Below are 23,184 nucleotides of genomic sequence, written 5' to 3' on the forward strand. Positions count from 1 at the left end.
TGTTGTTTGGGCGGAATAGGTATGACATACTATCATACTTCGGTGGATAGACAATCAAACACCCTCTTGTTCAGAGCTTGAGCGTACAAACCAAAGTGTGTGGAAAGGTGTATTTCGAGCCAGCACGGCTGTGTGGACGTGGACTCCAGCATCATCCTAATCATGGAAGACAGTGCCTTGCACCACGATCGAACGCAACCAATTGCATACCTGACGCCGTGGCCCACCGTCTACTGTTCGACCCAAAAGGGAGTTTCGCCTTATGGCTTAGGATTGGCAGTAGCTGTTCAACACAAATTATGCTGTATGATGCTATTCATGTATCATAAACGTGGTGTTCAACGGAACCTAACATACCACTGCAAACTGTATATTAAAGCTTCTGGATGCACAAGATTAAGCCATATAGGCTGGTAAGATCCGGATTGAAATTCATCGGTACTGATGTCGACCTAATGTTTTTATGTATTATTATTAAGTAGCATGAACTTTGGGGCATAGGTCTGCATCCACAGTATATCACCAACTTGAGGTTTCGCTATTTTTTGCTTAGGCGAATAAATTTCCGGGGTGAATTCGCACTTGAGTGATGATGGAATAGACCCAGCACACTGCAACCACATGCTGCTTGAAAAAGCATCCGTCCTAAGACATTGAACTTGTTTCAGAAGTTTTTATATACTAACAGCGAAACAGACTTCTAAAAGAGACCTTACGTGTTTTCAATTTGATTCTTAGTCATGTTCCCGAAAGCATCAAGCCGACTGGAACGTGATGGGCCCAACACAATTTTAACGTCAGCCAGTTCCAAGACAAACGGTGAACAAATTGGCTGTCAAGTCCTCGGATTTCTTCCCAACTTGTGGTGATAGCTACCTCGGCTGTGCCTTGTTGGTAGCCAGCCAATGAAATAGTTCAGGGATTTGACTGAAAACAGTTTATGCAAACAAGATGAACTTGAGTGACCTTTCGTGTATGAAAGTACCAGAGCATTTGAAAAGAGCTTCAAATAGCTTAATATTCACCTGCATTTTGTCCACCATGAATGTCCTTATATCCTCTGTCCGAGCGTGGTGCCTCTAAATATACCGAACAAGTTCTGTTACTTTGCGAATCTATCCATAAAAAACACCAGGACCGCACAGGACCCGTCCCATGTGTGGTTAAGAAACCGTTACAACTTGAACCTGATCAGAATAACAATGCAAATTACCATTCTCGGTTGGCGTCGTGGTTGGGTCAACGTTAACCAAGTGGGTAAAATGGTGGTTCCTTCCTGGGCATTTAAAAAAACAGATACGCTACTATACGCCTTCGCTCCCTCATGTTTCCTGCTCCGGTTTTTTGGCCTAAGACGACCAGTAGGTTGATGTATTTGCTGCAGGTTAAGTACCCATGAGCAAACCCAGATATGACTGAATTAGCCACTTTCCAGTTCACCGCAGTAGATTGTTTTCCGTACTCTAACCTCTGAACGTCGCCACCGCATGACAGTCATTCATCTGTCGGTTTATTGGGCGGCAACGAGAAGCAACCAAAGAGAACCGAGCATTAGATTGAGTCATGCGTCATAATCAGTCGTCCTATTGCTTTGGAAATTACTATAGTAAACTCGTCGCCTTCCAAAAAACTTTACTCTCTTTCTGATGCAACGATATACAAATTTGATCGGATTCACACAAAAATTAACGCAACTTACAGAACTGGAATAGACGATTAAGTTTACTTAACTCTTTTTCAAGCATCTATTCAATGTGATAAAGCAAACTCCAAATCAGTTTTTTTTAAACCTAGGATAGACAGATCAGTGTCTGTTTGTGACAGTAATCAAACTCCTACAAAAAACATTGTTATGCCCCACAAGATAGGAAGCTCTGAAGCAATAAGCAAAAGGTGGTCCTCATACCGAATCAGAGTGCACATTGATCAAGAGAAACGCATACTAAGGTGTCAATGTTGAGCATTCAAATGAAAAGCCATAATTTCTACACGAAAGCCGAATTATAAAACTGCGGTAGTTTTTCATAAAAAACGTCTATACCGTAATTCACACACACACACACACACACACCGAACAAACAGTTACTTTACCCTTCCTCATAAAACGAAGTGAGATTAACTGTTGAGAACGACTCGTTAACTGCTCGTCACACCCGAATGGAGAGCGATTCAGTTAACTTTCGATGACGGGAACTGATGCAGTAAACGCTTGTACGATGTCTCTGAAAACCACAAGGATGGCGCCAACGTTGTGCCATATGAATAACGCCGATTAACCGGCGATCAGAATCACTACAGCCATATTTTGGCGATAGCCACCCCCACAACTGCTCCTGTTACAACTCGCACACGTATCTCAGATCCATGTCACGTGAACGCAAACAAGAGGCCATGTTACACTACCACAGTTGGTTCGATGCTTGTTTAAGAGTCCTTTGTTAGCCTCCTTTAAGAAGACTGCCTTCTATTAGCTAGGCCGCATCAAATCTATTATTAGTTTCCAAGACGTTCTCACGTGATTTACTTGCATTTTACCCAGACTTTTGACCCCAATCGAATCGGAATCCAATCAACGTGAAATTAGCGGTGTAAATTGTCTTTACCATATAAGCTCTTTCGTATCTCGTTCGGGTCCATTAATGGCCAGGTTAGATTTGCAAGTTAAAACTGATGTGCATACCCATTATCTTACTATGCTCGTTTTGATTTAAATGAAACTGGACGGAGAGTTCTGCAGCGGTTATTCTGCAGAAAATGTTGTTTAAAAGTTCTGCCAATTCGGTCGATGACAGTCACTCACCGTCAAGTTTTGTTAAACTCTGTCCACTAGAAACAAATCAGCCAACATACTCAACCAACTTCACGCCATCAAACAGAACTCCCATGCGCATCTATATGCAAAGAACATGTCACACGGCCAGAACTTCGTTGGATTTATGAGATTTATCCGTATACATATACATGCATCGACGTGCGAGCACACGCGCCTCGGATTTCGATCCCTGACAGCTTTTGTGGGGTTGAAACCCGTGTGGACAGTCTGCCTGTCTCTTTGAAAGTTTGCGCACTTCGGCTGAACTAGGAAACACCCAAATCCGTGAGTCCAGGGTGATAACTGATGGTTTGTCTGCGGAAAAAGACGAAAGGTTGTTTATTTACCCGTGACAGCTCTCGGTCGTGTGGCGTAACTAAGCGATGTATTCAGAACATGTTAAACAATTTAGAAGAAAATGTGTACACAAACATCACTACCAAAATACTGTTGGAAATTTGGCGGTCTTCGCGGTTGAACAAACCTCGATATCAGGCGGAGTTGTATCGAAAAACGAGTAACAACGATCAAATACTCATTTTATTGAAACTGCCTACAGAGTGGCCAATCCAGGGCATGGCAGTATAGCTGACATGATATAAGTTTTCTGCAGGACGAAACCGGAAAATGTAGTAATCAGGAAGACGCGAAGTCTGGAACAATTGCGTGTAGTTTCGTCGTTCATTGGATTTGAGCGGCAATGAATTAGTGACATGAGCAGGAATCACCAAACTCGATAGCTAACCGATAGACCTGGGTGCTGCTGGCGCATATGCAAGGTTCCTAAGGGGTGCTGTTCGTTGGACAGGATTTAAAGTCAAAAGAAAACGCCTGTTTGATGAGCTCCAAGAAGGGCGAAACCGGTCGTGGGCTGTCGGAGAATTTTCAGCAACCTTATGAGTAGTGCAAAAGAAAACAACGGTCGAAGCACACAACATATGGCTACGGGAGTCTGCGTTATTATAGAACTTGCACTGCTGATTCTGTCACGGCCCGAGGTGCGAATCTTTGCTTGCGAGCCACCAAATTTGGCGAAATAGGAAGAATGAGCACAGTCAAAACCAACATATTGCGTGGTTAGCTATAGAAATCCGAGCCATACTCTCAGCATCTGGAACCCTCAACTTACATACTCTGTGGACGCAAGTGTAGGACGCAGGGCTAACTTCTAGGCTTCTTTCGGTGCAGCTAGCGCACTGTCTGTCCACCGAAAACTGCACAATCGCGCTCTGCCTACCGCGTTGAAAGCTCGAACCAGGCCTTACTGTGTTCTTGACTTCAGTGATAGACAAGTGAAGTCTGGTTGCTGTAGCTCATCCCACATAATTCACTGGTGTACCATAGACCGTGAATATTGTGTTGGGCGAGGAGGTCAGTAATCTTCATGGAAATGAGTGTGACCCATCCTCTGAGTCAACTAAACGGCGAATTGCGTGCAAAATGAGGACGATACATCTCTGTGCATGTGATGGAGCATTCCATCTCCATTCGAGTCCAGATGAGCCGTTGAGAGTGTGGATTTGAACCTCTACAAGCCATGGAATGCTCATACAGGTCATCATACGAAACACTCTTGAAGTTAGAGCTCTTTTTTGTATCTAGAGCTATCGCATGTTCAGCGATCTTGATGAAACTAAGGGAAGTGTAAGCCCGTGTTAGGAGTGCACACATTCGCTCTAATAATTGATTTGTCACTGCTTGAGGCAGGTAGATTTTCCCAGAGGAGTTGTTTCATTGCAGTCATTCACAAATACATGCTGAAGGCATTTGAGAATAGTTTTTCGGGTCTTTTCTGTTATAAAATGTGATGTAAATAACACGGTTGTTCATGTGGTTGTTCTCGCTGTCTTTTTACCCCCAATCTCTGACTAATGTATCGGAAAAGTCGACCTTGTGGGCCACCGATGGCAATCGTGTGGTGAGCGAATGGGCCACTCAGTTTAGCTGCGACAAAAGTGGTGGCTAAGGTAGGTCGACAGCCTGCAGCAGTCACATGTTGGGTGATCAGTTTGTGAAGGTGGTCGTGGCTGTCACGTGACCACAATAGAGGCCAAAGTTTCGCTGAACGGAAAATGGGAGGAATGATCGACGAAAGAGAAGCGCATAATGTGGGACTTCCAGTATGCTTGAAAAGGGTTTTCAGCCTAGGCTGAATCTGTAAAAATGGCCTTTTCCAGCAATATTGTGTTATAAATGGCGATATTGCCTGTTCATGGTTTCTAAAGGAGACTACTGGAAATTCGAATACTACCTCTAAAAGTGTTCACTTTGCGCGCTGTACGCAAATATGTACTGGTAATGTTAACGAATGGAGAAATCAGCTGTCAACATTTCATCTGTCCTATTTTTCAATGGATCTGGACGCCAATACAGACGCACAGACCAATATGAACCGTAATTTGCTTAAGGCACCTAACAAACGAATTTGGCCTGTCCTTCATCCGTCTGGGATTTCAAAACTTGACAATGAATGGAGGCTTTTGTGAGACAAACACTGGAATGTTTTCAAAACCTCGGTTTCTGACAAGAACCTCGTCGATCGGAATATGCAATGGATCTGGACGCCAATACAGACGCACAGACCAATATGAACCGTAATTTGCTTAAGGCACCTAACAAACGAATTTGGCCTGTCCTTCATCCGTCTGGGATTTCAAAACTTGACAATGAATGGAGGCTTTTGTGAGACAAACACTGGAATGTTTTCAAAACCTCGGTTTCTGACAAGAACCTCGTCGATCTGGAATATGCAGACGATATCGTTTTCGGCTCCAAAGAGGAGGAGAAGGTGCATATGTTTTTTCGGATTGAGTGACCGAAGTCATCGCGTACTTTAGTGTGCACATTGCTCCCATAAGGTGTAAGGTCATGTTCCTGGACACGCAGTCACTAAACACGCCACTTACAATCCAAGGGGAGGCACTGGAGGTTGTGGAGCGTTTTACATGTCTTGGAGGTTGTATTAGCATTGATTACAGTGTGACTCATGATGACAATGCGCGAATCAGTTCGCGGTCACTAAATTAAAACACCCATGGCTCAAAGGGGCTTGTCTATCGAGCTACACTTTCGGCTGTTTTGTTGTTTGGCTGTGAGAATTGGCCTATTGGGGCAGCGGAACTAAGATGTCTTCACTTGTTCGGACATCGTTATCTAAGATGTCAGAGAATCCATAACGTGATATCTAGAAAGCGAGGTTCCGGTTGTGCAACGGGTACTTCCATTGAAAGTGCATCCAGCACCAGAAGCTGCTTTGGTTAGGCCATGTATTGGGCATGTCGAACCATCGTTTGCCGAATAGTGCTGTTTTCCATGCCCAACTCAGAGTGGCGGAAGCAGAGCGGTCGCCAACTCTTGACCCGCCAGAATGGTATGAAGGAGATTACGGGACGTTTGGGTGCCATCGGCGCTACTCTTCCACTAGGATGGGGACCGTGTGATCACCACAGCGCCTGGTTGGACATGTTGCAAGTTATGGCTATCGCATCTGGCTTGCTGACATGGAGATTTGAGTAGTTTCATTGGTGGACAGAACGTGAGAGGACAAAAAACCCAATGTTTATATATAGCGCTTTATAAACACTGCATTTCTTCACCTGTTAGTGTTACGCTAACATGTAGCTAGCTAATAAATCACGTAAGAAAATACTTTTCCAGACGGCCAGTCCAGGATTTAGGTATTTTACATCAAGTTTTGCACATATAAGAATGTTTCCAAACTCGCACAATCAGTGGCAGATCATACTAGTTGGCGAGGACATGTAGGCATTCCATCTAGGTTTTGAGTGACTGTCCCTATGGCTTTTCACGTAGACAGGATGAATGCGGAAATAAGTTGGTCCTGCAAGAGTTAGCCTGTGAGTGAATTGGCCGCAAAGAACGGATTGAGGATTCAACCGCTGGTTTGGCAGTTTTCGTAGGTTGGACTTCGGGTCCAAACCCAAGTCTGGACTTATTGGGATATGAAGGTAAACGTGCGTCATGTAATGCACAAACCATGTGATTGACCAAAATGAAGTTTATCGTGCAGCTGTCGAATCATACTTGGTTTAAAGTCGTGAAGACCAGGATAGCCAACATCATTAGGGTAAAATTAAAAATGTCTAAACGAATGACTGTCCCCGGAAAGCGTTTTGGGCTTTTATTTGATCTACATAACTCGCTTATGACCTTGAAGTGACTCTGGCTACTGCAGTTTCGTGGTCTCATTCACGCACTAACGCCCTGGTTGGTTTTCCTTTCGCAGGAAAATTCGTGGAGAACTGGAGCGCACCGAACAGGAGATCCGTCGTCGAGTATCGATCTCAAACCAAGACGTTACGAAAACGACTATTACCTGTATTCTTTGCGGCCGGTCAGAAAGCCACACTAACTTAAAACGGATACCGGATACACAATGGGCTGTTTGCGCCGACTGTGGCAACCATGCTTGTCACAACTGCGGTTCCTTCCTTGGTAAGACGGCAGACAAAGTAAGTGTCATCATGGTTCAAAAAAATACTCACGCATACGCGGTGCTATCAGGCTGATTCAGTGGACAACAACTTGGACAACTGATCTTATCTAAGGCCTTATTTTTCCTATTTTCTTACCCTTGTTGAGCGTTGATTAATGAAAGATAATAACAGTGGTTATAATTTAAAAAAAGCAATAATAATAATGTTATTTCGAACAGACAGTAAATTGTTAGCCTGTTTAGGGTAGCAGTATAGTCTTGTGGGAATGATATCATCCCTCAGTGGAGAATTTGTCCCTCCAGTGAATCCAGTCGATGCTGACAAGCGAGGGAGCACTGTACAGTTTTCACTTATTGTGAAACATCAGCGGTGTGCATCTGAAGGAATTACAGAGAGTCTCGAACCTGTGACCTCCAGGTTAGCAGTTTGAACACTAAATCGTTCGGCCGCGATTGGACTCAGGTAGGATATAGCGTGGCTTATCCTTCAATCACGCGATCCACATCACGTGGTCACATGTTGACTGGCTCCCAGGGCAACGAATTCTCACATGAAAGTTCCACTAAAGGGGTGGATTTTACTCTCTTCTGAGCTACTTATAAATAGTTGGTAGTGTGAGCAGATTGGGGAATTTCAATTATCTCGTAATTGAAGCCAATCTATGCGGAAGATCCCGATAAGGATGAAAGGTATACAATGATTTTATGCTTTTCAGCATAAATTGGCTTCACTTACAGGACATAAAAGCTGAAACGGACGGACTCAAACATATGTGTGCAGTGGCCGGGTCAAAGTTAGACCGAAGATTAGAATAACGGTAGAATTCTACACTTGAGGGTCATCTTAACCCAATTTGTTAGAGAAAAAGGATGACATCTACTTAGAGGCGGACATTTTGTCCAATTAATTTCATTGGCCGATTTATTACCGCCCAAAAGATGAAATAATAACGCACATTTTTTCGAATAAGTAAACGAGTGCACATTTGGGATTACATATTTGGGGTGGTTACCAGGACTTACCAGACGTATAATGCACATATCCTGTCATAGAACTTAGTAAAACGTAGGTTTGATGGAAACCCGGGAACTGCGACTACGTAATTAGCCCCGAGAAGGGAAAAACGGATTTTGAGCAATCTTGTGAGTAATTTCTCTCATCTTGCGTAGTAACGCAGTATCACGCAGGTGCGTGTGAGCATTTGGCGTGGATCTTCAGGTTCCCCGTGATCTGACCACTATCCCCTCTTCCTGTCCCGATCCTGCACTGGCAAAGGGTTTCACACCGCTTACGCTGGGTGCTCATCGCTTGGCCTTTTGCCCATAAATAGTCCAAAATCAGCTGACTGACTTGCTGCACTACGTAAAGCCGCGTCACAGAATCCCTAGCTAAATCCGCTATAGTTCTACAATGATTTGATCTACCAGTCCACAATCGAGAAACTAAACGAACAGATATCCGAAACTAGCATATCACTTGGAGGGGCTGCACATAACCATAATTCATATGAGATCACGATTTAATGGAGGGAGGGACTTTAGATAGAAGTTTTCTAGAAGCTGATCACTCAGGCTATAGCTATAGGAACATTGAAAGCAACCTTAATATAACTATTAGAACTACCGATGTTTTTTTTGAAGTCACCTTTCTGGTAATGTTAAAAATCACTGGTTGGTACTCCTGTACATAACGCAAGATTATTGACTCTCAACTCTTCATTTTACTCAATAAAAGTAAGTATTATCATTGCAAAGGAGAACAGCCCACGTGCTGAGGAGAACCGCCCACATTCTGGCAGGGCCCTCTTCCGAGAATCCATCGTTTGAGCAGCCAATCCATAAAAGGTCGTATGATGTGAACTGTGTTACTGAGCGATGAACGGTGTGACATCCTGTCCAATCACATTGCTGAACAACCACCTGTGGCCGAATATTGTATTTTTTAGAATCTCGACAAGAGGTTCGGTTCCTTAACACAATTTATGCACTCCTCTACAAGACTGTGTTCTCTTCCAGAGACACGATAACACAACTGGTATGCAGCAGATTCCTGCAAGCGATACACTGCCGACGTATCGATTGCTATCAATTTCTCCAAAAACTTGAATAAAACTGGACCATTCAGCATGGATGGCGCTATCGTTGCTTACTGCAAGGGAAGACCTAAATCCTATGACTTTTGGGACAAGGGGCTAGTTACCCCACATCTCGGGGAAAACCTGGGGTAAAGGAGTGAAAACTGCTCGCTTCCGAAGAGTTGTCTCTTCTGGGAGGTCTGGTAACGTTAAAGCGGGCTTGAGTAAAACTGATATATTTTGAAAAAGAACTTTTGTAGAGGTAATTTCTCAAGATGGAAACGGTTTTATACACGAATAATGTATATCTTTCGCATTTTTTGCTTGACTACTTCCACACTGAGCCGTCATATCAACAGTCTTGTCACAAGCTGCATCATTAGAACCCGAAAATGTGAGCCATTCATAGGCAGATAATCCACGCTTCTGGGAAACACAGAAAATACAAATATCGTAAATGTTTCCTTCTCCACAGGATCCTGTATGGCTGTGCAACTTTTGTCAGAAAAAGCGGAAGTTGGAGATCAGCTCCGGTGCTTGGCTTACCAACCTGACAGCGACATCGAAACAATCAAAAACGCTGAAAAAATATTTGGCTGTAAGTCACTTGTGGATTCCTATTTTGTTCGAAAACGAAAAACGGAGTTGTGACAGCGGTTTGTATCCGTGCATGGTGAATACTAACCCTGACCCACCATATCCTTAAGTGAGCCCATTTATCTGTATCCAAGTTGTAGATTTCTAGTAGGTCCAACCTCTAGAGGTTCTTTACTGTTGGGCTTATCATAAAGTTCACAGTCTCTAGAAAACACAAATTTCATTGAACTGCTCACAATGAGTGCATCGAATTAGGGCACTGCACACGCTATACTACGGCGGACCACCATATGGTATATGCAGTCAGTACTTGTAGTGTTTGTTGTCCGTAGCCTCATGTAAGTAGTATATAGAGTAAATGAACACGTGAAAGCTTACGCATATGAATAATTGATATTAACGTCAAACTCACTAGTCAACAGTGACGCGTGTGCATAGTGCGGGAACCACGGTTTGCGCTGAGCCCAAGTCCTCGGCACCCGTGTGGACTCAAAGGACTAAGGTCGGCGGGTCTGTTACACATCACCATCCGATCTAGTTATGATGTCTAACAGAGAGCATCGACAGCAGTCACTTTGTTATGATTGGGCTACAGGTGTCATACGGCGTTCACGACGAGTTCGCCGTCTCTATAGCGTCTAAACCTCACTGAGGTAGAACAGTGAATACAGCACAGCACCCCGATACACTGCAATTTCGTTGTCTATGCGCAATTGGTGATGGCTCCAGAAACCTCACTGAGGTAGAACAGTGAATACAGCACAGCACCCCGATACACTGCAATTTTGTTGTCTATGCGCAATTGGTGATTGCTCCAGACGCTTTTTCAAAGTGATCAACCGGTTTTTGGAATTCATACGTTTTATTTGCTGTTAATTATCAGATCTGTAGTAGTGTGCTGCTAAAGCAGCCGAAATATTGGCTATAGTTTATTTCATAACCATTTAGCTGCATATTTGGTGTTTTATGTCGAACCTCCGGTGCAGGCTGATAAATGACAGGCGTTTTAGGAGTAGTTATATTGAAGCCAAAACTAGATACTGTTGAACAAAACACCACAGTTTGTGGTGCTGCTCTAGAATGCCACAGGCAGCAACATACGGACATTCGGCATGCGCAACAATGCTTTGGTCAGGAACATAATCATCCATTTGCGGTGGCGGAGCACCTCTGCGCGGATGTTTGTTAAGTAGAGGGTGAAAATGGTTGAGGCAAGAACAAAACCTTGCTTCAATCCGATATCGATCAATAAATCGTTCTAGATAGTTGTGCACATCTGTCTCCGGGCTTTCATCCCAGTGTGAAAGGCCGTGATGAGGCTGGCAAATCCGTCTGTCAGCCAAGCTTTCGTGGGACAACCCACAGTGCTTCTTCACTGACTGAGTAGAAGTCTTTGGTGAGGCACACAAGCAGTCCATGGAGTTTTTGATTCGGTTCACGCATTCCTCCTGGGGTCGTCTTGCGTCAAAAAGGAATTCAATAAAGCTTATAACGCTCTAAAATGTACATTGCTCTTCAGGAGCGTTTTCCTTCAGAATTTCAGCGACTAGTCGCTATAGCATGATACGAAGCACAATCTTTCCCGCTGTATGCGCTAGTTTTCTGCCTTCTGTCGACTTCATTTCCCCTTATACAGAGGAATCGAATTTGCATCCTTGAATTTTTACTGAACTACTTCTATCTCCCAAGTTGTACACTGTACAGTCTCAGTCTTCCAAACATGAGCAGTTCGATTCGGCTTCTCTCCCATTTGGAATGTCAGTAGTTCTGCTGTTGTATGTTGGGATGGGTGGGTTTACAGTGCAAAACAACATCTCATGGCAAGTTGGGTATTGCGTAAAGAGTGGCGTTTCCAAGTTGATACGAATTCGTACGGTTTGTTAGTTTTTTGTCAGTTTGTTTGTCTTCTTTTATATGAATATATTAGACTTTCCATTCGTGGATTTTCTTCAGTCCGATAAGGACAACAGCAATCCACGTATGTTTGCTGCTATTCGTTACCGGAATCTCGACCTTGGCGCTTCTGAGTTTTTATCGAGCCAGTATGTTTTTCCGTTCATGAACTGTTTAGCGGAACGCTAAATTCTCCTTTTGAACCATGGTGAATACCAAACCGATTTCGCTCGTTCCTGCTTTCATCCAATTGTATCCTCAACAGTCGCCTGGATACGCTTTCGTCTTCAGCCCACTGAATTTTGGGTGTGTTGGGGACTTGGTTATGCACCGGCCTTTGTATTGGGGATTCGATGTGATCCGTGTCATATTCAGCCCCGAACAGCACACTTGTTATCATTCTGCCACAAGATTATATACGCGATCAAGTGCGCTGTTGGCGCACTGAAGATGTCTCCTCGAATGGTGACGAGACGTTTGCAAATCAATTGCCAAGCTCGGCGAACAGATCAACAGCCACCTGATCAATTACCAACTAATACACCCGAGCTACCAATATTCCAACACATTACCAACAATGAAATCACTCAGAAAGAATGGAGAGTCGCTTCAGGGCGCAGATCTGACCAAGTCCCATAGCTTGTCGTAGAATTTGTTCTCTTAATGTAACGTTGTATATTTGCTGGCGATAGTGGCATACCTCGCCCTTGACAATCAGAATAGTTGGCTACCATTCTCGAGCTGATGTAGTTCGGCTTATCCATTGTTCTCTGCTTCATGTGGTTTACGAGTGCGAATTTCACACATCCTCAGTGTCAGGATTCTTGGGGTATCCTATTAGAATACAAAATATTACTAGAGCCAGCCCATCATAGCTTTCCTTGACCAGATAACCGTGTATCACTGAGTGTGACTAGATTTATTCTGTGGCATCTGAATATTTTTGCAACGAGAACAGTTGGCCTTTCAGGGTTGTTTGCTACATTTTTATCTAGGTGGTTCCTCACTTACTAGAATTCAAGTCGTAATTTCCTTGCTTTACGTTTCGTGCAGACTGGTTAAGCATTTTGACTGCTACCACCCAAAGCCGGGTAGCCACAGGAGTCTGCCATTATTTTCATATTGTATACGTAACTGAATAACCGTACATGTCGTTCACTTTTATTTTAACGTTACTGGCCTTCAGTTCTAGTAATCCTCCCTCAATTTGTTCACTCGGTTTCTCGGTAGGTCATCTGTTCCCCACTAGCCATTTACCAGTAGCTTAGCTGACAATGTTTAAATTGCGGCACTTATCCGTTCGTTTCATCTTTACCCCATCCAGCACAAGCGACCACTTGCTCGTACGTCTTCATTCACGCAATATGAAGAATGGATTGATCGGGTTGGAGAGGATACACCAAGTGACACAAGCAGTCAAGATGAACAACCCAACGTGGTGCCAAAAGACACGAGGCGATTCAGTGATACACATTTTCTTTCGCAGGTGTATCGAGGTCGTCGGTATCTCATGGAGCATGTTTCCCCTGAATGCAATCGGCAAGGCAAACATCTTGAACCGTGTTCTCCTAACCACTCACAGAGATCAGAGGAGACTGTAAGTAAGAAGGATAGTGGTCACGCTTCTTCAGCAGACGAGATACAGTCTAATGAAATGGACCAAGAGACTGATAATGTGATTCCACCGCAAGAAGTTAGGATAACGCCTCAAGAGACGGCAGCGATAAATGCGCAATCAGAAACAGTTCCCGCTATCAAGCAAACTGATATTGGAGTCAAAGCACTGGATGAACCCGGAGGATCAACCGGAAGATAGGATACCAAGTTGCGATCTCTCAGGTAATCTAGTACGGTTTCTCAGGTTTGGATAATTCTGGTTCTATGCGCTGCCCATTCGTTTTAAATTCACTCTGATCTCTTTAATGATGGTTTCCACTTGGCATTCTGGCTGCTCGCCATCTCATATTATCCTCTCATATCTCCCCTGGCAACTCATATGGTTTCACTCTTAACGTCCATTTGTCGAACCGCTGCTGGACGACAAATCTAGGTTCAGACACCTGATGATCCTCGCTACGTCTGGATGATCTTGGTTTTCCCGTTGTTAAGATACGGGCGCTCGTATGGTAATATTTGGGAGCAAGAAAATTGTAAACGTTGTGTCCATGGATGGAAGTAAATCTAACAAAGGTTGACGCTGTAGTACAGAATACCTATGGTTTGATGTGGTAGCTTGATGCGCGTTCCGAGTCCCGCATACGTGAGTGGTCGCACGGGTATCGGTACTGAGGGCTGAACCTGTTGGTTAGATGTGGTCGGAGTACGCCTAGGTTACCAAACGGCTGCACAGAAGAACCAGTTGTGCAACTATAACAACACTTCTAGGAAAGCTTATTCTATGAAAATGAACGTTATTCTCGGCAAATACACTCATTTGCATATCAGTCGGGTTTTGACGGGAGACTGACCTACAATCCAGTATGAGTACATCGTAAATGAGAGATTCGGCAGGGTTCCATGTGAGACCCCTCCGGCAGAACCAAATTTATTTGCGGTCGAGTGTATTTGTCGAAACCTGTCCAATTTGGGTTGAGGTAGAACATAAAGTTGCCGGAAACTCGCGGACTGCGCCTACTTGGTGAGCTCTACGAAGGGGGAAACCGGTCGTGGGCTGTCGAAGAGTTTTCAGCAACCTTCTGAGTAGTGTATTACGCTTATGACTGTTATTTTGTTCCAGAAACACTCATGGATGCAAGGTCTTCAGACATGCTTTTAGGGGATGGGGTACCTATAACAAGTAGTTAAAACAATCATTTCCCTATCTTGGTAGTAGACAAGCAGACCGTATGGCAAAAATTCACTCTAATCTTAACAATGGAACTCCAACTGGCCCGGGTTTGTAGTGCCGGACCTGCCGAAAGATCGATACTTATGTTTTCATAATTTTGTATAAGATTTCGTTTTATTTATGCACAATGAAGCGGCTTCATCGTTATACGCTTCCAAACTGGCCACCAAACCAGCCTACTAGTGAGTAGTTGGTCCACCAAAGCCTGGGTACAGCTTATTTAGCACGGTCCGGCCCCAGTACGACCAGCTCGGTCTTACGTTCCGCCTGGAGAGGCTAACGTAGCGACCGACCAATACGGGAGCTCGCACAACTGCCGGTGTGGCCTATGGTGAGCGATCGATATTGGATCTGTGAGAGTAGGTTTGACAGCTGCATTTGCTTCTTGGGCAGCTTCGACTGCACACAATACGTTGTGAGAAGTTCAATCTGCCAGTATAGATACCCCAAGTCACCTTAGGTCTCAGCGAACTGATGTATGCGCTAACGCATCATTCGCAGTTGAGGAACTCTAGAACGCAGTACAAATGTTTCAATGAGTCATTTTGACGTTCGTGACTGGGAAGAGGTGAGTGACCTTTGGAACTTCTCATTTCGTGTTCAGTTTGCCCACTAATCCATTTATGCTAGGCTTGATCAAGTCAGACTGCCCGTGTCAAATATGAACTATTTAGTAGTGCGTTTGTTCCTCAAACGTTTTCCTAATTGAGCCTAACGAGTAGTTTTCTTGGACATAGAGGAGTAACAGCACTACTAAGTGATAGGTCAATGATGTCTTGTTCCCAGCATTTCGTATCGTACAATTGGAAAGCACCATTCTATATTTAGTTGACAGAATTAGAGCTGGGATTTTATTCACTAGTTTGTGAAACTTGACACACGTTTGCAAGTACTTCACTTGAAATCTCTGCATGGTTTCAGATCCAGTTTAGTTTATATGGATGTCTTGCTGCATTCAGGACCCGTGCTCAATCTGGGCAAACTGATGAGGGACTGGTTTAGTTCCTTCGTGTAGTTTTGGTGTTAATCCTTTGATGCATGAACAGTCTTCAGTCACCACCAGATTCACCACAACTGTCATTCGTCTTCCATAAGTCCTGAGTGGTAGCATTTGTAACCTGTATGTGTTGTCTTATTTTAACCTATTTCTTACCTCCCGACAGATGAACCAAATACAGCGCAGCGACTTGAAGATGCTCCTGACTTGGAATCACCATCAGAGACAGTTATTCACCCTGATACCTCTGAAGTGAAAACTTTATTTCTGCATCCAAAGCCATCCTGTTCTGAGCCCAAATCAGCGTCAACATCCACTGTGACGGAGAAGACCATTGGGATGATGTGGCCGCCTCGAGCTCTTTGGTTAAACGTCAATGAAAACCCTGCGAAGAACTGGTCCATTTACGACAGTTTCAATGAGTCTTTCAACGAAATAGACTATCCTGAATTTGAGGATTCCGCTATCAACCAGCAGCAAGTACCACTGTCGAAAGAGAAAGCATATGAGGAACTTTGGTTTGGTATTCAGCATGGTGCACAAGCATTTAAAAGTTATCCGCCCTCCCAGACTCTGGATCTTTGTTCGATTCCTACTGATGACCTTGACGAAGGGTCCCTCAGTCACAATGTGAAAGAGAGCACCCCTTCCCCAATAGAAACAAACCAAACAGCACACCCTGGTCCTTTTTATCAAACCAGGCCGGTTAAGAAGACAGAACAACTGGAAACTACGGAAAACATGGTTTCCTATCTTCCCAAGGAAGCACAGTGTGATCGTTTGGCAGTGTGTAAAAAACTAGACTCGGATGGCCATTTAGACGTCTTCTCAGAGGACTCAGTGACGCGAAATTCCCTCCGCAGATCGCCGAGTCCCACTGATCTAGAGGTTGTAGCAGAAACTGAACTCCCGCGCGTGAGCTGTAGCACGTCCGACGAAGATACTTGCACAACTGAAACATACATTGTTGCTGGTAGACAACCTGGTACAGAAGAGTCAGGATTACGTGAATCAGACGACACAAGAAATAAAACAGACTTTCAGTTTTTCCAGTCAGACTTAGGAGAACTTAGAGGTCCACAAAACCGAAGGGATAGGCAATTTGATGAATCCGACAACGAGTGGGCTAGAGTAGAGTTCGAAGCGTTTTACAACCCTGATTTTCAGTATACGGTTGGCGGTTCAACCGGTGTGAATTTGTCTTCTTTTGGACAAGTTTCCTGCTCTCAGCCAGGAGATGCCAATCAATATGTCACGCAGCAAAGCATTACTACCAGTCCCGAGATAATTTATCCGGGACTGGATACCTATGAACGATGGATAAGCGACATATCTCAGTTCAGTTACCCCGTGGAAGCCGTTTCAGGACAAACTGCTCTCACTGGTGTACCCGGCATTGTTGGGTTACGAAGATGTCCACATTTTGAAAATATCAGTGGTTTAACAGAGGCAACGGTTGTTGACAAAGAATCCGAGGTGTTGCCCACTCAAGGAGAGACAGAAGCGCAGGAACTGTTGGCGAATTCGAAAGAAGACACAGAAGAGTTCACAGCAAACGAGGAAAGGCCTACTCGTGTATGGTTTCGTGACGCTCATCTACAAGTTGAGGTAATTTCTAACTTATTCCATTCTTTGCATTCCGTTACGTCTGATTATTTGGAACTGAGGCGTGTAGATTGCTGTTTGAACAATTTGTTAACACTTCGACAACCATATTGTTCCTCCTTATTCAGTTACGGACCCATATTTAGGAGATGATGATAACTAAGTTACGCTCTTGCAAGTGAACGTATTATAATTAAGTTTGAATCGGCCGGATATAAAAAATCTCAGTCGGACTGGACCTCTTAATCCTACTGCGGTTCGCGAAGTTGCCACACAACTTCTGTTGGTGGCAAACTCAGTTGCACTAGTGTTGCGACAAGCTGAACGGTCGTGCAACTCTGTATCGGTCCTTGGCCTCCTGCTTCGCTCAAAAGGCTTCAGACAGCCATTTAGGGAGAAAAGGGAAGATTAGTACAACTGTATTTATAGGGTGATCACAGAATGTTCCACAAGGCCGTGCTAGAATCTCCGTGAGGGGGCGGGAAGCGTCGAGCTAAAGATGCTCGATCCAGATTGGTTGGGATTCTGACCAATCAGGGCATGCCTTCGTGCGTTCGTAGCCCACACGTGACATCCTTCCAATTGATGTGATGTTAAGTTATTGGGGACGGTTGGACTCCGGACAATTAAAATTGCTGACAAACGCGTCGTCTTTAGGTCGACTGATTGTAGCTCCGAACCATACGGTCACATGATCCCATCTACGTTTATTAAATGAAACGCTTTAAAGATGTACTTTTCGGGATCCAACCGCATTTGTTCACTGGGCTAACAATCACGCCCGAAGTCGACTTAAAGGTGGTCAGCAACTCTTCTTGGTGAAAAAATCGATTGTTGCATATAATTCGTAGTCAAATAGAGTTTCCTACCCAGTTTTCCTCTTCCTGCTTTGGTGTGGACTCACCAGAATAATTTAGCCAAGACTGGAGGATGACTGTTCAAATGGAAGTTATGTGAACTTGAGTTCTGCGTATCCCGCAAGCATCAACAGGCAATCAAAACTTGTACAGTAAGTTTCGGGTGTCCGTGGCGCTAAATGACTGGGAACACAACCAGAACAGTTGCTGAATCGTCGTTCCGGGCGCTGGGCAAGCCGGAAACTCGCGGACTGCGCCTACTTGGTGAGCTCTACGAAGGGGGAAACCGGTCGTGGGCTGTCGAAGAGTTTTCAGCAACCTTCTGAGTAGTGTATTACGCTTATGACTGTTATTTTGTTCCAGAAACACTCATGGATGCAAGGTCTTCAGACATGCTTTTAGGGGATGGGGTACCTATAACAAGTAGTTAAAACAATCATTTACCTATCTTGGTAGTAGACAAGCAGACCGTATGGCAAAAATTCACTCTAATCTTAACAATGGAACTCCAACTGGCCCGGGTTTGTAGTGCCGGACCTGCCGAAAGATCGATACTTATGTTTTCATAATTTTGTATAAGATTTCGTTTTATTTATGCACAATGAAGCGGCTTCATCGTTATACGCTTCCAAACTGGCCACCAAACCAGCCTACTAGTGAGTAGTTGGTCCACCAAAGCCTGGGTACAGCTTATTTAGCACGGTCCGGCCCCAGTACGACCAGCTCGGTCTTACGTTCCGCCTGGAGAGGCTAACGTAGCGACCGACCAATACGGGAGCTCGCACAACTGCCGGTGTGGCCTATGGTGAGCGATCGATATTGGATCTGTGAGAGTAGGTTTGACAGCTGCATTTGCTTCTTGGGCAGCTTCGACTGCACACAATACGTTGTGAGAAGTTCAATCTGCCAGTATAGATACCCCAAGTCACCTTAGGTCTCAGCGAACTGATGTATGCGCTAACGCATCATTCGCAGTTGAGGAACTCTAGAACGCAGTACAAATGTTTCAATGAGTCATTTTGACGTTCGTGACTGGGAAGAGGTGAGTGACCTTTGGAACTTCTCATTTCGTGTTCAGTTTGCCCACTAATCCATTTATGCTAGGCTTGATCAAGTCAGACTGCCCGTGTCAAATATGAACTATTTAGTAGTGCGTTTGTTCCTCAAACGTTTTCCTAATTGAGCCTAACGAGTAGTTTTCTTGGACATAGAGGAGTAACAGCACTACTAAGTGATAGGTCAATGATGTCTTGTTCCCAGCATTTCGTATCGTACAATTGGAAAGCACCATTCTATATTTAGTTGACAGAATTAGAGCTGGGATTTTATTCACTAGTTTGTGAAACTTGACACACGTTTGCAAGTACTTCACTTGAAATCTCTGCATGGTTTCAGATCCAGTTTAGTTTATATGGATGTCTTGCTGCATTCAGGACCCGTGCTCAATCTGGGCAAACTGATGAGGGACTGGTTTAGTTCCTTCGTGTAGTTTTGGTGTTAATCCTTTGATGCATGAACAGTCTTCAGTCACCACCAGATTCACCACAACTGTCATTCGTCTTCCATAAGTCCTGAGTGGTAGCATTTGTAACCTGTATGTGTTGTCTTATTTTAACCTATTTCTTACCTCCCGACAGATGAACCAAATACAGCGCAGCGACTTGAAGATGCTCCTGACTTGGAATCACCATCAGAGACAGTTATTCACCCTGATACCTCTGAAGTGAAAACTTTATTTCTGCATCCAAAGCCATCCTGTTCTGAGCCCAAATCAGCGTCAACATCCACTGTGACGGAGAAGACCATTGGGATGATGTGGCCGCCTCGAGCTCTTTGGTTAAACGTCAATGAAAACCCTGCGAAGAACTGGTCCATTTACGACAGTTTCAATGAGTCTTTCAACGAAATAGACTATCCTGAATTTGAGGATTCCGCTATCAACCAGCAGCAAGTACCACTGTCGAAAGAGAAAGCATATGAGGAACTTTGGTTTGGTATTCAGCATGGTGCACAAGCATTTAAAAGTTATCCGCCCTCCCAGACTCTGGATCTTTGTTCGATTCCTACTGATGACCTTGACGAAGGGTCCCTCAGTCACAATGTGAAAGAGAGCACCCCTTCCCCAATAGAAACAAACCAAACAGCACACCCTGGTCCTTTTTATCAAACCAGGCCGGTTAAGAAGACAGAACAACTGGAAACTACGGAAAACATGGTTTCCTATCTTCCCAAGGAAGCACAGTGTGATCGTTTGGCAGTGTGTAAAAAACTAGACTCGGATGGCCATTTAGACGTCTTCTCAGAGGACTCAGTGACGCGAAATTCCCTCCGCAGATCGCCGAGTCCCACTGATCTAGAGGTTGTAGCAGAAACTGAACTCCCGCGCGTGAGCTGTAGCACGTCCGACGAAGATACTTGCACAACTGAAACATACATTGTTGCTGGTAGACAACCTGGTACAGAAGAGTCAGGATTACGTGAATCAGACGACACAAGAAATAAAACAGACTTTCAGTTTTTCCAGTCAGACTTAGGAGAACTTAGAGGTCCACAAAACCGAAGGGATAGGCAATTTGATGAATCCGACAACGAGTGGGCTAGAGTAGAGTTCGAAGCGTTTTACAACCCTGATTTTCAGTATACGGTTGGCGGTTCAACCGGTGTGAATTTGTCTTCTTTTGGACAAGTTTCCTGCTCTCAGCCAGGAGATGCCAATCAATATGTCACGCAGCAAAGCATTACTACCAGTCCCGAGATAATTTATCCGGGACTGGATACCTATGAACGATGGATAAGCGACATATCTCAGTTCAGTTACCCCGTGGAAGCCGTTTCAGGACAAACTGCTCTCACTGGTGTACCCGGCATTGTTGGGTTACGAAGATGTCCACATTTTGAAAATATCAGTGGTTTAACAGAGGCAACGGTTGTTGACAAAGAATCCGAGGTGTTGCCCACTCAAGGAGAGACAGAAGCGCAGGAACTGTTGGCGAATTCGAAAGAAGACACAGAAGAGTTCACAGCAAACGAGGAAAGGCCTACTCGTGTATGGTTTCGTGACGCTCATCTACAAGTTGAGGTAATTTCTAACTTATTCCATTCTTTGCATTCCGTTACGTCTGATTATTTGGAACTGAGGCGTGTAGATTGCTGTTTGAACAATTTGTTAACACTTCGACAACCATATTGTTCCTCCTTATTCAGTTACGGACCCATATTTAGGAGATGATGATAACTAAGTTACGCTCTTGCAAGTGAACGTATTATAATTAAGTTTGAATCGGCCGGATATAAAAAATCTCAGTCGGACTGGACCTCTTAATCCTACTGCGGTTCGCGAAGTTGCCACACAACTTCTGTTGGTGGCAAACTCAGTTGCACTAGTGTTGCGACAAGCTGAACGGTCGTGCAACTCTGTATCGGTCCTTGGCCTCCTGCTTCGCTCAAAAGGCTTCAGACAGCCATTTAGGGAGAAAAGGGAAGATTAGTACAACTGTATTTATAGGGTGATCACAGAATGTTCCACAAGGCCGTGCTAGAATCTCCGTGAGGGGGCGGGAAGCGTCGAGCTAAAGATGCTCGATCCAGATTGGTTGGGATTCTGACCAATCAGGGCATGCCTTCGTGCGTTCGTAGCCCACACGTGACATCCTTCCAATTGATGTGATGTTAAGTTATTGGGGACGGTTGGACTCCGGACAATTAAAATTGCTGACAAACGCGTCGTCTTTAGGTCGACTGATTGTAGCTCCGAACCATACGGTCACATGATCCCATCTACGTTTATTAAATGAAACGCTTTAAAGATGTACTTTTCGGGATCCAACCGCATTTGTTCACTGGGCTAACAATCACGCCCGAAGTCGACTTAAAGGTGGTCAGCAACTCTTCTTGGTGAAAAAATCGATTGTTGCATATAATTCGTAGTCAAATAGAGTTTCCTACCCAGTTTTCCTCTTCCTGCTTTGGTGTGGACTCACCAGAATAATTTAGCCAAGACTGGAGGATGACTGTTCAAATGGAAGTTATGTGAACTTGAGTTCTGCGTATCCCGCAAGCATCAACAGGCAATCAAAACTTGTACAGTAAGTTTCGGGTGTCCGTGGCGCTAAATGACTGGGAACACAACCAGAACAGTTGCTGAATCGTCGTTCCGGGCGCTGGGCAAACCAATCACATCACTCAAGTGGGAACACGTTGGTCTGTTCGGACGTGAGAATTCGCATGTCCAACGCGCGCCGGTGGAGTGGGACTAACACGCAAATCTCACGTGTCAGATGCCTGCAGTTCGAACCTCGGCACAGCCAAGATCCAATAAGGGCGTCAAGTCAACTGTGGACTCATCAGAATTACGGTGCCAGGACAGAAGGATGATTTTTTAAACAACAAGACTGTAAACGTGAAAATAAGAAAAATTTGACATTACTAAAAACACTCAATTACAAACCTATTTGGTTTTGCGGGAGACTCATCCGGAACTGGATGTGCTTCACCAGGCTGGCTTAAGTTTCACTTGGCACGATACTCGAGATATCGCGATGCATGTGTAGACGTAATACACTACATATAAGGTTGCTGAAAACCCTTCGGCAGCCCACGACCGGGGTTCGTCAGGTAGGCGCAGGCCCTGAGTTTCTGTCGACCTTATGTTCTACTTGAACTCAAATTGGACAGGTTTCGACAACTGCAGTCATTCGCGTACTACTTGTGTTTTGCGTACTAGCGCGTATTGTACTACGGCATCTTTAGAGTTGTCCTGCTCAGAATGACGCCGTTTAGTATCCAATTCATTAGATTGGGAGAAAGCAACAGTGGAAAAATTTGAAATGAGGTTCTGCAAACTCACACAAGATTGTTGTTAATTTGTTACCACCATTGTGTTCCCACCAATGTGACATGTCGTAGCTACACGGTGTCCCATATCCTGCAGCAGTTTCAAATTGTTCTGTGTTAAGCGCTTTCCTTGGCTGAGAAAGCATTTGGAGCAGGCTTGACTGATTTCATACTGTGTTGGTAGAGTCGGTTTAATTGAGATGCATTGTTC

At 44.4% G+C, this 23,184-nt stretch overlaps 2 protein-coding genes across 2 annotated transcripts in view; both read left to right on the forward strand.

Annotated features, from left to right (window-relative positions):
• Positions 1-6,076: 6,076 nt before the first annotated feature.
• T265_04271 (hypothetical protein) lies at positions 6,077-17,717 on the forward strand (the record flags this gene model as incomplete). The annotated part of the gene is made up of 7 exons (XM_009168970.1): positions 6,077-6,267; positions 7,059-7,284; positions 9,819-9,941; positions 13,158-13,526; positions 13,579-13,672; positions 15,845-17,286; positions 17,592-17,717. 7 exons carry the CDS (start codon positions 6,077-6,079, stop codon positions 17,715-17,717), a joined length of 2,571 nt encoding a protein of 856 aa, XP_009167234.1.
• Positions 17,718-18,319: 602 nt separating this feature from the next.
• Positions 18,320-23,184, forward strand: part of T265_04273 (hypothetical protein) — a gene marked incomplete at both ends in the record, with an annotated part of 60,587 nt that continues 55,722 nt past the window's right edge. The window contains 2 exons of the mRNA XM_009168972.1: positions 18,320-18,404; positions 19,778-21,219. Of these exons, the coding sequence (XP_009167236.1) occupies positions 18,320-18,404; positions 19,778-21,219 (1,527 nt within the window). The remainder of the gene's footprint in view (positions 18,405-19,777; positions 21,220-23,184) is intronic.

The sequence above is a fragment of the Opisthorchis viverrini genome (genome assembly GCF_000715545.1).
Source record: "Opisthorchis viverrini unplaced genomic scaffold opera_v5_69, whole genome shotgun sequence".
In the NCBI taxonomy this organism is placed as follows: domain Eukaryota; kingdom Metazoa; phylum Platyhelminthes; class Trematoda; order Opisthorchiida; family Opisthorchiidae; genus Opisthorchis; species Opisthorchis viverrini.